General features: G+C 48.4%; 1 protein-coding gene across 7 annotated transcripts in view; it reads left to right on the forward strand.

Annotated features, from left to right (window-relative positions):
- The window catches only part of ABLIM3 (actin binding LIM protein family member 3), a 108,795-nt gene that overhangs the window by 64,718 nt on the left and 26,934 nt on the right, over positions 1–17,143 (forward strand). For all 7 annotated transcript variants that reach the window (XM_034999525.1, XM_034999526.1, XM_034999520.1 and 4 more), the window contains 2 exons: positions 3,710–3,797; positions 16,634–16,692. In XM_034999525.1, the coding sequence (XP_034855416.1) occupies positions 3,710–3,797; positions 16,634–16,692 (147 nt within the window). The remainder of the gene's footprint in view (positions 1–3,709; positions 3,798–16,633; positions 16,693–17,143) is intronic.

Below are 17,143 nucleotides of genomic sequence, written 5' to 3' on the forward strand. Positions count from 1 at the left end.
CTCTTCCCACACACCTTGTCCTACAAATCTCCTCCAGCTGGATATTCATCTCTATCCTAAGTAAATGTAAGTGTTTCACCGAGTTCTGTGAGCTATTCTAGCAAATTATCGAACCCAGCCTGGGGGTCATGGGAACCCCAATTTATAGCCAGTCAGCCAGAAGCACAGGTTACAACCTGGACTTGGGATTGGCATCTGAAGTGGGGGAGGGGCAGCCTTGTGAGCCTGAGCCCTTAACCTGTGGGGTCTGACGCTCTTTCCAGGTAAATAGTGTCAGAACTGAGTTAAGTGGTAGGGCACCCCGCTGGTGTCTCAGAAAATTGCTTGCTATGGAACAACCCCCCCACCACACACACGCACACATCTAGTGTCAGACGTCTTATGAGTAGGGTAGTCATGTGAGAGTAAAGGACACATACAGGAGTGTCTTTACAGGTAGTAAGGACTTTTTTGGTTGCAAGTGCAGAAATTATATTCAAATGGCTCAGGCCAAAAAGGAAATTTATCAGCTCCCATAATAAAAAGCCCAGAGGGAGGTCTTGCTTCGGGCGCAGCTGGATCCAGTGCTCAAATGAATGCATTTGGAGTATCCTGCCATCCTGGCTCCAGTTTGTCCTGTGTTGGCTTTATTCTCAGGAAGGCTCTCCATGATGGGAGAGTTGGACACCAGTCGCTCCAGGCTTACATCCTATCAGACAGCATCCCCCAGGGGAAGGGGAGCTTCTCTTTTCTCATAGCTCAGCCCAGGACTGGCTCTCACTGGACAATCTCAGACCAGTCTCCAAACCAATAACTATGACCATAGAGTTGGAATATACTTATTGGTGGGGTCAGCCCTACTTAACCAGACAGACTGATGTGGAGAATGGGTAGTCCCACTCAGGTAAGGCCTGGTGCTGTTTCTGGAAGAAGGGAGAAGGATGTTGGCCAGGCAAAAATAACACTTGCCCACTACAGGGCCCAGGACATTTGCAGGGACACAATAGGTACGTAATTAAATTCCATTTCCCCTTTCCCATTCCCTCCCTAGGCCACCCCGCAAGTACTTCCTCAGTGACAGAGCTCAACATGCTGAATGACAGTCACACTTCTTTCTTCCTAGTCTGTGTCCTCTCCAAGGAGAACAACACTGCCCAGTACCACCTCTCCTGACCTCACTCTGGTTCTCAGCCCTCTCCGATATGCCCCGTTTTCCTGCACTGTTTTCTTGATTTCGGTTTCTTAACAGAGTGTCCCATCTTACCTCGCTGACTATGCTGGGTGCCGGCTGCTCTGGCAGCCTCCCTCCCTCAAGTTGCTTCCAAGTTGTCGCTAAGATGGTGCGCGGCGTCTCTCGGCCCGGGTGGGGTGATGGGGCGTGACATTTCGGAAGATGCCAAGCTTCAGTTTTGCTGAGGCGCTGTTGCCTCCCTGGAAAACAGGTCTATAATTGAAATGATAAAGAGACACAAAGTAGGAAGAGGCTACTAATTAAACCGATTATCCCTGTCATGGTAGGAGAGAGTCAGTCCCACGACATCTCAGCTTGGGAAAATAGCAGGCTCCTTCCAAAGTTTGAACACAGTTTGCTTTGATGATGAAAAGGGCATTTTATCATTGGTGGGAGCCACACAAAGCAGACAGAAATAAGGAACACTGGAGATTTTTTGTTATTTTTTTGAAAAATCTGCCCTTTCTTCATTCTTGCTAACTTCTTAGAATAAATCAAGTATCTCCAGAATAGGCAAGCCCATGCCTACCCATCCACCATGCCCAAAAAAGATTCAGAAATAAGCCTTCAGCATTATTCAGTTATAATTTTTGAATTGGAAGGAACCCATTAGCATCCCACCAAGTGATGGCTTGGGAAGCGGCCTTTAACAATCCCCCAATATCCATCAATTTTCCTCAGGCATATCCCCCCAAATTCACCTTGCCCTAACATGCAAAATATACACTTGACTCTTAAACAATGTAGGGTTCAGGGCACTGACCCCCACACAGTTGAAAATCCATGTATCATTTTGACTCCCCAAAAACTTAACTACTAATACCCTACTGTTGACTAGAAGCCTTACCCATAACATAAACATCGATTAACACATATTTGTGTGATGTATGTATTCTATAACAGTATTCTTACAATAAAGTAAGCTAGGGAGAAGAAAATGCTATTAAGAAAATCATAAGGTAAAGAAAACACATTTACAGTGCTCTATTTGTTGAAAAAAATACTCACCTGTAAGTGGACCAACGCAGTTCAAACCCATGTTGTTCAAGGGTCAGGTGTACCTTCAAAACAAGCCCCACCTTCCAGCCCCATCGCTGAGCTGAGTTCCTCCATATGGAGAGTCTGGAACCACCACTGAAGGACCCCTGCATACCAAGTCCTCTGGGCTGGGACTGTGGTGTCAGAACGGTCAGCGTGGAAGTGAGTGCTACATGGATGACCTGTCCTCCCGGGTGACCTGCCCTCCCGGGTCCAGCTGCTATTGCTCCTGGTTTCCAGTGACACCTAGAGGCATAACCTTCTCTGAGCCTGTCTCTTCCCCCATAGAAGAATTTGCAGCTGCAAATAATTTCCATTTCTATTTGAAGTAGTCGTAGGAAAGGAAAGTGGGAATAGTCAAGGGGCTCGCCAAAACCAGACTGGGGTGAGTGGGGGATGGGGCAGACGTACTGGGGTGCTGCCATCGCAGGCCCGGAGCCTTAGGGTTAGAGACTCTCCAGCAGGTCCTGCCTTTGTGGGGCCCATTTTTGTCCACCAAGCCCTAAAAACCTGTCCTTCACGTGCCACTCTCAGAAGTTTTGCCATGTCTATGGACCTTGTATATGAATTCTTACTTAATACTTTCATTTGTCTTTAAGTTGACTCACTTACAAATAAAAAAAAAAAAATGTAACAAGAAAACCAAGATCACTTGCTATATTGCCAGTCACCATATATATATATATGTATACATATATATACGTATATACATATATACGTATATATATGTATATACACACAGATATAGCTCTAACTGGATTCTACTGCTTGTGGAGGCACCAAGCCTCAAACGTATTCTCATTCTTAAAAAGGTAGGTTAGTAAGTTTCAGATAGATGTTAAAGACACAGTAGCACCAAACTGGTACTCTCTCCTTGAGAAAACCAGAAGAATTTGGGGCGCCTGGCTGACTCAGAAGAGCATATGACTCTTTATCTCGGGGTTGTGAATTCAAGCCCCATGTTGGGTGTATTCAAATGAATAAAATTTTTTTAAAATGGAAAAATTGGCAGAGGAGTGAAAAGGAGGTCCTTTTCTTCATTGATCCCATGTTACTAAATCCCAGGTCCATGTACCACTCAAAGTCACTCAGGTACCACTAGTGGTAAGGGCCCCATTCTTGGGGAAATGTTGGGGTGTCCTCAAAGCAAGATTGTTTCCTCATCTAGAAATGAGGAGGTGGGACCAGTGGCCTCCAAGGGGTCCTTTCACTGCCAAAATAGAAGTGCAGGGGTCCAGGGAAGTCCCCTGAACTGCCTTCAGGGACCCATGGTATGGAGTCACCAAGCTTCCTGGGTGGGCTTTTAGATGGTTCTGGACTCCCCTAGGTTGACTCCCAACCAACCTTAGGGTCATGAAGTCACCAGCAACGCTAATGTGCCTAGGAGATGTTCAAGCCCAACCTGCCCCGTGCACAGCAGCCCCAGCTCTGACCTCCTCTTCCTTCTTCTTATTTCCACAGGCAGGAGGGAAGCACTACCACCCGACCTGTGCCCGGTGCGTCCGCTGTCACCAGATGTTCACGGAAGGAGAGGAGATGTACCTCACAGGTAAGCAAACCTGACCTTCTGGAAGGCATCGCTGTCCACCCGCGTCTGTAAAGGCAGATACAATCTCCTTCATTTCGGTGTTATCTTTGTTTTTGGCTTGTCCTCAAAATTGCAATTAATTCGCCCCTCTCTGGGTGGTATGGGAAAGTTGCCGGTGTGGCTAATACGAAGTGACATGTAATCTGCCTCCCGTCCCTGTGCGCCTCCACCCGCTGTTCAGCTGGCCTGCCTCCAGGGCAGGGCTCTGAGCAGACTCCCCTGGCTCCGCCTGGGCGCGGGAGTGGGAGCAGAACCAGGCCAAGGGGTCAGAGAACCTCACAAAGATGCGAGTGTTGCGGGACGTCCTCAGCATCACAGCCCCTACCCCACCTCCCTCTCCCGCCCCCCACAACTCAGAGCGCCACCACAGGCTGCTGCTCGGGTCTCCCCTCAGACTCTTGGGGTACACGAAAAGAAATGGAAGGGAACCAGCAGTCTCCAAGAAGCAAAGAGGGACTGGTCTCCCTCTGCCACCTCCCAGGGCCCAGCCCTCTGGCCCCAGGCTTCTTGCCCATCTCCCACTCAGTCCCCAGGCTCTGTTCTAGGCTCCAACCTCAGCGCAGTCCATCCTCCCAGGACATTGTAGTGTTCTCGGCGGATCCCTGTCTTCAGGGCCCCTGGCTGCCCACCACTGTAGGTACCGGCATTTCAGCCTAGCGTTCAGGACCCTCTCACTGAGGTCTCAGACTGCCTTTCTATTTCCAGCCTTGAATAAACCCAACATTCAGCTGTCAGAGCCCGAGTGCAATTGCCTCTCCATCCACTCAACAACCATTTCTTGAGACGCTACCTTGTGCGGGCTCTGCCCCAGGGTCCTTAGTGAGTTCCAGCCCCCGCCCCACACAGGGTGGGGGGGCCCACAGTCAGGAATCCCACAGATAACCATCCATAGTGATAAGCTTCATGAAGGGGGCAGGTATGGGACTCTGAGAGCACTTAATGTGTGGGGTGAATGTCGAGGAAGATTCCTGAGGAAGGGCCAGGAGCTGGGACCCAAAGGATGGGTGGGCTGGGATACGCCCCCTGAGGGGACAGAATCTGCCAGGCTCTGAGGCGGCTAAGGAAACGGCAGGCGTGGGAGACCGTAGCTGGGGAGCAGATGAGGTGAGAAGTCAGGCAGAGCAGGGGGCAGGGGCAGACAGCGAACTCATGCCCTGCTGCGTCCTTGTTGTTGCTCTTTGTTTGCCTGTGTCCTGGCACACTTCAGTCTCCCATGCCCTCGTTTGGAAATCCTGCCATTCTAGCCCCAGGTGGGTCACTACCGACTTCATGACCCCCTCAGGTGCCCCTGACCCCACCCACAACTTAACACACTCCCTCCATCCCGGTCCCCTCCAGCTTGCAGTGGAGTCCTTGGCCTTCTCTGGGAGACCTTTTGCTCCCGACGTTGACCCCACTAAGTACTCCCTCTCCAGGTGGTCACTGTTGACTGGTTAGTTGGCTTGCTGGGTGATTAGGCATGCCCAGATGTTTGAGTAGCCACAGGCGGGCCCCTCCTCCACATTTCCCCACAAGGCAGAAGGCCTGGGAAGCAGTCACAGAGTGTGTCTCCCTGTCACGCTTGTGCTAGCCGCAGTGACCCGGCCGCAAGGTCCCTCACCCTGCAATGCGTGCTTTTGCCTAGATCAGGGTTTCTCAGCCTTCCCGCCGTCGACACTTCGGGCCAGAGAAGTCTTTGGTGTAGGGACTGTCCTAGGCATTGCGCAGGATTTAGTCGCATACCTGGCCTCTACCCTTCCAGTCGTGACAACCAAAAATATCCCAGACATCTGCCCTGGGGGGGGGGCAGGGGCAAAATTGTTCTCCGTGGAGAACCACTGGCCTAAATATAGTCAAGAGAATCTCATACCTTCTACTGGGAATGCTGGAGCGGGAATTCTCTGTTGGATGGACTAGGTGACCATTTCTAAGATGCTGTTGAGTTTACAACTACCTACTTATATGTACAGTCAGACAGGCACTGGAGATGGAAGGGTCCCAGAGGTCACCCTAGACTATTAAGTAACAATGCTCACTGTATAGATGGGAACTGTGAGGCCCAGAGAGAGGTAGAGCATTAGGGGCAAACCGGCTTTATGACACCCACCCCAGGGCTCTTTCCACCTCACCTCCTGGGACCCGGGATCTGCCTGCTACTTACGTCCCTACAAGGACTGGACCTACCTCTTTCATCAGCACTGATCCCTAGCGCTTCTGCTGCAGGACGCTGGGTTATGTGCTGGGAAGTCCCCCAGAGTCTCAGCACACTGCATGATGTCTTCGTGGACCCTGATCACCAAGAGAATCTGGACTGTGCACTTAGTTTGGAAATTCGTTGCATGGTATTTCTCTCCCCCTTTCCTGATAAACACATTTCCTAGTGTTGAAACTATTCTCTCACTCACATCACTAGAATAATCAACATCTTTATCTCCCTGCTTGAATTCCCAATCCTAATCTCCCCATTTGGTGCCTTGAATCCTGGCTCCACTGCTTACTAAATTTTTTTACCTTGGGCAAGTCTCTTAACACTGAACCTCGGTTACCTAGCCTGGTAACTAGGTAGAATAGGCTATTAACAGTCCCTACAAAATATGATAAGTTCATGACACATGGAAAGCTCTTAATTCATTCATTCATTCAACAAATACCTATTGAGCACTGCCTGTGTGCCCAGTGCTCCCTTAACAACCGGAGATGTAGCAGTGAGCCAGTCTGGCAAGTTCTCTGCCCTCCCGGAGCTCACATCCTCGCGTATCAGAATCTTCTAAGCCTTGCTTCTGGCCAGAACTTCATAGAATGCTGCAAGGGTTAAGTGATGAGGTGAACAGCTTGGTGATCATTCGAGAGAAGCCACAATCAAACCTACCACAGAGATGCCTGCAGGAAGTGGGAGATATTTTTGGTAATGAAGAAGGGCCTATCACCCTCCTCCTTAATTATCCCCATTCCTTCCCTCCTGGCTCCTGGGAGAGTGGGAGTAATTGCAGGGCGTTCAAGGACCTGCCTCAAGGGATGCTGTGTGATTGTACAGTGAGGGGGACCAGGCCATCCCATGCTAGAGTCATGCTGACTCGGGCTGTGAGTGTCTTCGGGGTGGCAGCCAGAAGAGCGTTCTGCTACCACTGAGAGCCGGGCCTCTGATTGTCTCGGATACCCTCCCTGGGTGGGGGTACCAGGACTCAGCATGATATTCCCCAGAAATGGCAAGAAAACTCTCCTCATAGGCAGCACAGAAGTGAGGAGAGCCAGGACTCCTGAGTTCAAGCACCAGCACTTCTGTGGATGGGCTGTGACCTTGAGAAGTGACTTCCTTCTCTGGGTCTCTTCCTTCACCTGCAAAATGAGAATAATTATTCTGTCTCTCATTCATACATTCAAACTGGGGCCATGCTATGTGCCAGGTTCTCTGTGATGTGCTGGGTGCTCAAACATGAACGAGGCAGGAGTGCTTGCTTCCTCGGTGAAGTTCACTATCAGGAGGGGAGACCGACTTTAATCAAATAGAAGCGTAAATACAACAACAAGCTGTGATAAATGCAGAGAAGGCAAAGCTTGGGAGCAATGGGAGTGTGTTTAGAAGGCTCCTGATCTAGTTCTGGGAGGTCAGAGGAGGCTCTGCTGAAGAAGGGAAATTTCAAGCCAAGATCTTGGAAATGAGTAGGAGGTGGGAGGGTGAAGAGGGGAGGAAAGATGGTGGAGGCGGAGGGAGTAGCAGGTGCAAAGGCCCTCGGTGGGAGGAAGCACCATGCGGTAGAGAAACGGAGGCAGGCCCACACGCCCTGCCTACAGAAGCAGGTGCGCTCCACAAGGTCCTTGTGAACATCAGAGAGAATGAATGTGAAGGTGCTAAGGGCCCCGTGAAGCAACATACGTGAGAGAGAGAGAGAGAGCGTGAAGAAGGCTGCAAAGTTTAAAATCCCGGTCTTGTCAGTCCAGTAGCGGACACAGCGAGGCACTGGCAGCCGCCTCGGGAGGTTCTTCGGGTCAGTTTGTTTGTGTTTTAATTACTGTGTGATGGCTTTCTGATGAGCTCTAATTGGGAGAAGGCTGACGTCTGTCAAGAGAAGAACTTCTGGGGCCCCCCGGAGACCAAAGCAAGTTTTCTTTTATTTGTTTTCAGTTCTGCTGTGCATTCAGTCTTTTAACTGTTTCTGTAAAGATGCCAGATTTCTAATCTGTTTGTTGTCCAAACCCTTCATTTGGGCTTCACCAGGGAATCACGTCAGTGATTTTGTGCAGCAGAATAATAGCCAAGATGCTGCAGGTTCGAGCAAAACATACTGAAATCACGAAGGTTACAGCTGCTGGATCGGTGGGAGTTTTTCTAAACTCAAAATGTGGCTCATGAGATAGATTTTGGTTTTATTCTAAAAATGCCCGTGCCCAGGGAAAAGGAGAGATAGACTTTGTTCCTCTCCTTCTTTCTATGCTACATACGCCCCTGTTCCGAGGGTCTGAGAGAGAAGGACGCTGGGAGCCCAGGAGCTGGGCTGCAGAGTTTTAAACAGATCTCTGTTAGCATTCGTGTAGTTAACGAAAACCCACAGGCAGGAGATCCTGACAAACCTTGCTCTGCTAACGGAAGAAGTGTAACAAATTGTAGGTCCTGCTAATAATAATAATAGGCCATCAGCTGATATTCGTTGAGTACTTAGAATGTGCCAAGCACTGTACTGAGTTTTAAATGCAGTCTCCCATTTTATCCCCACAACAGCCCTGTGAGCCAAAAGCCATGAATATCCCCATATTAGAGAATAAGAACGTTTAGAGAGGTTATGTCCCTGGGCCAAAGTTAGCTGGCCTATCTTACTAGGCTTTGTTTAAGGCAGTTTCTCCCATTTATTTTCAGAACTCTTTTCTTTTTAAAGATTTTATTTATTTATTTGATAGAGAGAGAATGGGCAGGGGAGGGGCAGAGGGAGAAGGAGAGGAAGAGGGAGACACAGACTCCCCGCTGAGCAGGGGGAGCCAAACGTGGGGCTCGATCCCAGGACCCTGAGATCATGACCTGAGCTGAAGTCAGACATTTAAATGACTGAGCCACCCAGCCGCCCCTCTTTCCAGAATTCTTAACCTGTGGTTTGTAGTTGGCCTTCTGAATCCAATGAATCTCCTAGAAATGGCTTGTCAAAGTTTGCATGTAGGTATATTTCTCTAAGGAGAGGGTCTGAAACTTTTTCAAATTTTCAGAGGTGTCCAGGGCCCAAAATCAAGTGAGGAGCCTCAGTTCTGTGTTAATGCAAATCCAAAACAGAGCCCTGAAAGCTTGCCTTGATAATTACCCCCAAACCTTCTTTTCTATAATGGAGTCTATTTCAGATCACATTTCTTTTAGTTCAGACGATAGAAGGTCCTGGTACCAGGAGGTGTGTATTTCCGGCACAGCTGGGGACGCCGCTGACATATAGCAGAGGCTTTTTCCTCTGACAAGTACCTTAAAAGAGGTGCATGGAGCAAACAGATGTTCGAGGCAGGTGCCTCCCGTCATTATGGATTGTAGAACACCAGCCCTCAGTCATAATCTACGTGTTTCATCAAACCACACTTCAAAAGGCACCAACGTACTATTGATTGTTATAAGCTAGTAGTTTAGCATTGTTATTTTAAACTGGATCTCTCTACTGACAGCTTAGCTTGTAGGAGTAATGCTTTAAAACTTTAAATCTCATGTTTCCCCAATCCTGCTACATAATTTTAGACTCTTCAAACATATCCTGTTACTGTACTAAACTGATATCTCCTAACGTCTGAATCTACTAAGCGTATTTCACTTTAAATAGACTACATTTTCATTTTGGATGAGCTGCAATATTTTTTTTAGATTTTTAGGGTTACCAAACATCTTGAATCCTATACAAAATATTATAGTGTAGTAGTTTAAAGTTGGTATTTTAAAGTCTGTTTGCAACTTGCTTCTTCTCTCCGGTAACCTCAAACTCGAGGCAATGTGGCCATATTCTCGCCAGTTACATGTCACATCTACTTCGCCAGCCAATTTGTCCGCCTTGGTCAGAATTAGGTCCAGAGGAGCAATTTCCCTGGCTGCTTCCTCTATTTCCTGGGAAACAAAATTGCCCACTGGGCAAGTCAAGAACTTGTCAGATACTCGGGTTTTCGCTCAATGAGATGTTTTATCAGTCTGGACTTTTTAGGCGGCAAAAACAACATTAGGTAAAAGGGGATTGATCATCTCACAGAACTGAGAAGCATCTAGAAGCAGCACGACGAGGCTGAAGAGCCTGCAGGGGTCAGCAGGTGGTTCTGCTTCTTGCTTCCTTCAGCATGTGGCCTCACAGTCTCCGGCCCTGCTCCGGCTGCCTCTGTGCACACAGAGGGGCAGCATTCTGTGCCAGGTTCAGCACAGAAGTCCCGGAGAGACTCTGTGGAGCCTGACTCGGGCATATGTGCTTCCCCAGGCCAGGGTGAGGAGACTGTGCTGGACAGCGCAGGACATCTTAGCTCCCTAAACCCCAACGTCCCCATCTGGAAACAGGGATAGCACTAGGCCCACCTTGCCAGGCTGTGGTGTTAAGTGAGCCAACACGAGATAAAGGCTGAACACCGAACCTGGTGCTGCCAGGTCTGCCCGTCTGAGCTCATGTAAACATCCCGGAATGTAGAAATGGCCATTCCCCGTGACGCCATGCGCCCCAAATGCTGACTGTTGTCAATATTACCGTCATTATTAATAACGCTTAACATAGGGCTTAGCCTATGCGGTCAGTAAATGTTAGTTACCGTGGTGAGCATTGACTTAAGTACTGCTGTTCTGTAGTATATAGCGTAAGGCCTGGCATAGGCACTTGCTAAATATTAGTTATAATACTAACAATAAGAAGAAAGCTTAGTGGGTGACACATAGTAAGCACATCTTGCAATTTAATTGCCGGCCTCACTGCTATGGTCAGCAGTTAGTATTTCCCGTGAGCTGCTGTGCACCTGGGTGCTGCCACACCCCTTCCCTCGCCCTCCTCCTATCCTATCCTGCATGCTAACCAGCTTCCTGGCAGCTAAGCACTTTCTCCCTCCACCTCTTTATTAAGCTTCAAGCCCACTTGTCCCTATCAGCGCCAGGCCAACAAATCTTTTCCACTTCTCCTGAGCTGCCCTCGTCCCTGGGCCCAAGCCCAGCCTCCCAGAGGGGTGTGCTGGCTGCTAAGGCGGGCTTCTGTTCTCCAACTCCATCCGCGCAGCCAGCCCTGTGCTTGCTGCAAGCGCCTCGCTCCCCCAGGCCAAGGCTCCCGGGAGTAGAAGAGTAAACACTACCCCCCTGCCCTCAGGTCTCTCGGGTACTCCTTTCCCCTTCCCCAGACTGGATCCTGGCAGAGATTTTTTTTTGGTAGGGGAGGGTAAATGATGATAATCACAACAACTGACATTGCATACTGCCAACTCCAACAGACTTTGTCCTAATGTGCTCTACCAATATAAACTCACTACTGCTCACAACAGACCTCTGAGGCAGATGCTGTTATCATCCCCATTTTATCAGTGGGGAGACTGAGGCACAGAGAGGTAACTGACTTGCTCTCGACGATGCAGCTAGGAAGTGATTTAATTGGCATTCAAACTCCGTAAGAATATTACAATAAATAAGGCATAGATTGCCTGATACATGGTAAAGACTTACCAGTACCCAAAATTATACTAAAGATGATACGGCTGTTATTGTATGTCAGATTCAGCAGAAAGGCTCACTCTTCTCCCTATTGCTGAGTTTGGGACTTTTTAGTAATAAGTGAAGAGCAGAGTATCCTGTGGTCTACAGGAGCTGTCCACCTTCTTGGGGTAGGGAGTGGGGATTTTTTTGTTCGAGGTAAAATTCTCGTATCAAAAAAAAAAAAAAACCATTTTACAGTGTACAATTCAGTAGCTTTTAGGATATTAACAATGCTGTACAACCACCACCTCTAACTAGTTACAAAACATTTTCACCCCAGGGCGCCTGGGTAGCTCAGTCGTTAAGCTTCTGCCTTCGGCTCAGGTCATGATCCCAGGGTCCTGGGATCGAGCCCCGCATCAGGCTCTCCGTTCCGCGGGAAGCCTGCTTCTCCCTCTCCCACTCCCCCTGCTTGTGTTCCCTCTCTCGATGTGTCTCTCTCTGTCAAATAAATAAAATCTTAAAAAAATTTTTTTCACCCCAAAAGGAAACCCATACCTATTAAACTCTTCCCATTCCCCCTCCCCGTAGAGCCTGGCAACTTCGAATCTGCTATCTTTCTCTATAGTTTGCCCATTTGGGAAATTTCATATAGACGGAATCCTATAATACATAGGCTTTTATGTCTGGCTTCTTTCGCTTTAGCATAGCATAATGTTTTCTAGATCCATCCATGTTGTCACATGTATCAGTGTTTCATTCCTTTGTATGGCTGAATGCTTTTCCACTGTGTGGATACAGCACATTTGTCTGTCCAGGCAGGGATTTTAAAAGAACCATTCCAAGCTCCTAGCAAGTCTAGGTCACAGAGGCTGTGCTGCTGACATACAGGCAGAACTTTGAGAAACCTCACCGTGCTGTGGTCAAGAGAAATCCAGGGAAGAAACCTGCTGTGAGAGAACACCCTGGCTAGCATCCGGGTTTGCTATGCCTGCTGAAACGGACGAGAAGGGCCGGGAGGCAGACAGCAGGGAGGGTCACTGGTCATCTGCAGGGTCTAAAAGCATTCAGATACTGAAAAACGCTGTGCTGGGCAAATAGAACCTTTGGGTGGGCCGGTTTCAGGCACTGTTGTGTTTGCAACCCTGGCCGGGTGGTCTGGAAGACTGTGGTGCCAGGTCTGGCTTCGGCATTAAAATCTCCGCTAATGCAAAAAAAAAAAAAAAGTTGGCAAATTGAACTTCAAGGTCCAGCAGAGAGATGGGTGGGTCCCCAAACATTAAAGAACCCCCAAAAATGACCCAAAATGTGGGGTGTGTTGTGACCAGTCGGAGAGAAAAGGCTGATGCTGCCTCTGCTAGGAATTAAGAAGAGCCTTACCACCGGCTGAGGGACAGCTTTGCAGGTTCCGATCTTGGCCTCTGAGTCAGCTCACAGGGAAATAGCTAATCCCTTCACTCCATAACTTTAACAGGAGGTTTTAACCACAGGACCTGGAACTGTCCAGGACAGTCTCAGAGGACAAGGGTATGACTCATGGAACCAGGAGTCTAACCAGACAAAAGGGTTGACTTCCTACAAGAAATTAAAATGTTCTTCTGTCTTAAACAATTGGTTTCTTTATCCCATCACATTCCAAAGGAACGAAGTTGAAGTGTTAACTAGTATTCAGCCCCGTGGTTCTCCACTTTGGAGTCCTAAGTCACCCAGGAGCTTGTTAGTATCACAGATTCTCAGGCCCCGCCCCCAGGAGGTGACTTCAGGGGCTCCATGGGAGCCCAGGAATCTGCGTTTTACCAGGCTTCTGGACAACTGGGCCACAGCTCACACTTGGACAGACCCCAGTCTAGTGAATATTCTGATAGAAACTCACTCTGAAATTGTAGCTGTCAAATCAGAGTCTAGATTGTACTGCTTGTCCAAATCGCTGAGCCCAGCGTGGAGAACTCAACTGGCCTAAAACAGAATAACATGTTTCTTTTGTTTTATTCATTCACTCCATGAGTATTTATTGAGAATCTGCAGTCCCTGCAGCTGTATCTGCAGATAAGACAGAGGTGAATCCCGCTCCTTATAGAACTTACATTCCAGGCTAATTCATTGGATGGGGCAAATAATTCATTTTTTTCTATACAGAGAAATCTGTGAAGATGAAAACACAGAATCTCCAAGGGTTGGGAGGGAAAGTAAACATCCATTAGTGTAAATACCTCATTATATGTCTCCTCTATAATATCCTTGCTGAGCATGTATCCACCCAATGTGTACTTACATACTTCCAGGGACAGGGAGCTTACTCTCAGAATGGACCCATTCACTCCTCAGACATTGAATTTTCTTTCCCTGAAACTTCTGCCCTTGGTCCTTGTTCTATGTTACAAGACATGCAGAACAAGTTCATTGCTCTTCCCGCAGAGAGGCATTAAAATACTCAAAACCCTTTTTCACTATTCTGCTAAGTCTTCTCTTCTCCATGGTGAAGACCCAGCCCTATGGCCTCATTTTAGGTCCCCTCTCCATCCTGGTTACCATCATCCTCTGGGTGCCTTTCATCCTGTGTCTCATTTTAAAATACAGAGGTGGGAGCACCTGGGTGGCTCAGTCTGTTAAGCGTCTGACTTGGTTTCAGCTGGGGTCATGATTTCAGGGTCCTGAGATTGAGCCCCAAGTCAGGCTCCACGCTAGCACAGAGTCTGCCTGAGATTCTCTCTTTCTGTCTCTGTCTCTCTCGTAAATAAATAAAATCCTTTTTTCGAAAAAAAGAAAATACAGAGGTGGGATCCAACCAGCCATTCATTTATGTCTTTAGGAAACACACTTGAGCCAGGTGCTATCTTAAGCTCTGGGGAGAAAGTGCATGGAAGAGAGTAACGACCTTCTTCACTCTGGATGCTGTCTGTCTGTGGCATGTCGTTGAGCTAGTGGCTAGTGCAAAAGCTCAGCCAACCACCATTTCCTAGGGGTCTTCATGAACAGATCACCTTTTCTTACCTTAATTTACCTAAGTCTGTTGCTCACAACCAACAGATTCCTTCCCTCTTTAGTTTAGATGCTATCCTGCCAACTCCCAAACTTCTGATTTCTTTTCATCTCTAATTATATTTTCTTTCTCCCTTTTGATTCTCCCCCCTCACTTCTTCTATAAACCTGCTTTCCTGTGAGCTGAGTGCTGAAGCCATTTGCGGCTCAGCTTTATTTCAGAACAGATTATGTGAGCAGCGTGGAGAGACCATCGAGTCTGACCTCCTCTCTTTACACATCATTTCCCCCCCATGAGGACTTCTGCCTGACCCTTGCCCTTCATATGCCTCTTTCTCTTGATCTCACGACCTTCTTAGACATCTGTATCCCCCTCATCCGTTGCCGACGGTGACCTGTGACATAGGCTTCCTGCCAGAGCCACGGGGATAAACAGCTCCTGGTGGGTTCGGCAGCATCCCGGGACCCGGAAATGCTCTCTCGAAAACTCCCCGAAGCAAGGATCCCCACCCACCACTTGGGAGCAGACACACCCTGTGACGGCCAGGCTCGCAGGAGCCGCAGTCCTGGAGTCCCTCTACTGGGCTCCGAGAACCATTGCACTTTACCTTAGCAAGCATTAAACTCATGTTGAATTACTAGGAGCTCACAAGAAAATCAGCCAACGAAACTGAAAGATCCCTATCTATCTCATAAATGACAAACTAGGACTAGAATTAAAAATTTGGAGATGAGGGCGCCTGGGTGGCTCAGTTGGTTAAGCGACTGCCTTCGGCTCAGGTCATGATCCTGGAGTCCCTGGATCGAGTCCCGCATCGGGCTCCCTACTCGGCAGGGAGTCTGCTTCTCCCTCTGACCCTCCTCCCTCTCATGGTCTCTGTCTCTCATTCTCTCAAAAAAAAAAAAATTTTTTTGGAGATAAAAACAACCTCCAAGACTATCTCAATCCCACCTCATTGTTATTCCAATGAAGAAACCGGGATGCAAGAGAGAATGTGTTAGGGGCCAAGCAGAGGCAAGAATCCAGGCTCCAGAAACAAGATCCCATGCTCCTTACCTCGGGCCTATCCTCTCTGCATCACGTTTCAGGGGCTGATTTTTCAACTTTACACCACCACCCCCATCACTTGGCCAGCATTCCAGTCCCGGGGGTTCCAGGCAACAAACCATAATGGAAAGTATATCCTAAAAACAAAGTCAGACAAACAAATACCATCTGGGTGCTCAGGAATCCAGCCATTTGCTGGCTCCTTTCCTTTTCGGGCTGGTAATCAGAGCAATGGCACCAGAGGGATAATATGTTCCTACTTTTCCTTCTAATCCAGGACACCTGTTTCTTCTTTGGGGAATGTGTAATATTTGGGGCTTCTTCTCAACATGTGACCAGCCACCTGTTGCTCATGCCTTTCCAAATTGGCCTCTCAAGTTTGGGGCTGGCCAACTGGACAACCCCCCAACACACACACACACACACACACACACAGTAAAATGCAGGCATTTGTAATATACTAAATTTGAAGAGTCTGGAGCCTCTTAGGAATTAGCAATTCAAGACAGTGCCCTCAAGCAGACTATACATCATGACACCTCCCCCCTTCAGTATGACAGCTCTTGTACACTGTCAGAAGTCTTTGAAGGGAAAGGAAGGCTGGAGGTCACCATGGTCTGTCGCTTTATTTCACCTCTACTGCCATTCATTCATTCAACAAGTATTTATTGACCACCTGCTACGTGTCACTCACTGCCAATCATCCACTCATCTGTTCACCCCACAAACATGGATGGGGCCTCTGCTGAGAGCAAGATCCCATGCTGGATGCTACAGGAGAGCCAGCAATGAATAAAGCTCAGCCCTTGCCCGGAGGAGCTTCTAATTTAGTTAGGGTCATGAATCCACAAGCCACTGTGATTTGAGGTCGTATGTGTTAAGAAAGATACAAAGAACTATGGACCGCAGAGAAAAGAGAAGTCACTCCCTGTTGGCAGGTAAGAAAGGTTGCAAGAAGATGCCGTGTGAGATCTGGACCTCCTTGAGGAATGGGTAGGATTTGGACCGGCAGAAGGAGCGGGAGTGGTTGATCGATGGAGCAGCATAGAGCCTGGGTCACCGGAGGCGGGTCCTCCTGGCTGCTGTGTAGGGCAGATGTGCTGCCGAGGGAGTAAACAGAGGTGAGGGGTGGCGAGAGAGCTACTAGATGTGAAAGGTCTGAGCCTTTGTTATTTTGCTGGCCCGTAGGTTCTGAGGTTTGGCACCCCATCTGCAAACAGGCAGCCCGGGCAGAGAAGAAGTTAAAGGTAAGCAAGCTGGTAGTGATATCAGACCACACTTTTTGCCACTTGGTTGGGGGCACTGTGCTTTAGTAGGGAGTCTTTCCTTGGTATGCACACTTCCAGATGTGTGCCCGTATCCTTAGATTTCCTTAATGCTAACACCTGCCTCGTGGGGCATTTAAGGCGATAAAGACATTGGATGGGAGAGCACTTTGAAAACTGTAAAACTGTGAGTTTTTAGCATTTCTGGGGCCAGGCTCTCGCCTTAGCGTTGCTCACCAAGAGGCCTCGTTGAAGCTGACACACCGGGGGTTTTCCCCAGCCTCACGTCATTTATTAGGAATAATAGCGTGGATACAGGAATTGATAGTATGTAAAGCATCTTCACAGCCACTGTTGGATTTGCTTTCTTTAAGCCTGTGGATCGGATGGGGCAAGGAATTGTATCTTCTCTTTGCTGGTGAGAAATTCAAAG

The sequence above is a fragment of the Mirounga leonina genome, unplaced genomic scaffold (genome assembly GCF_011800145.1).
Source record: "Mirounga leonina isolate KUSES-001 unplaced genomic scaffold, KU_Mleo_1.0 Mir_99, whole genome shotgun sequence".
NCBI lineage: Eukaryota > Metazoa > Chordata > Mammalia > Carnivora > Phocidae > Mirounga > Mirounga leonina.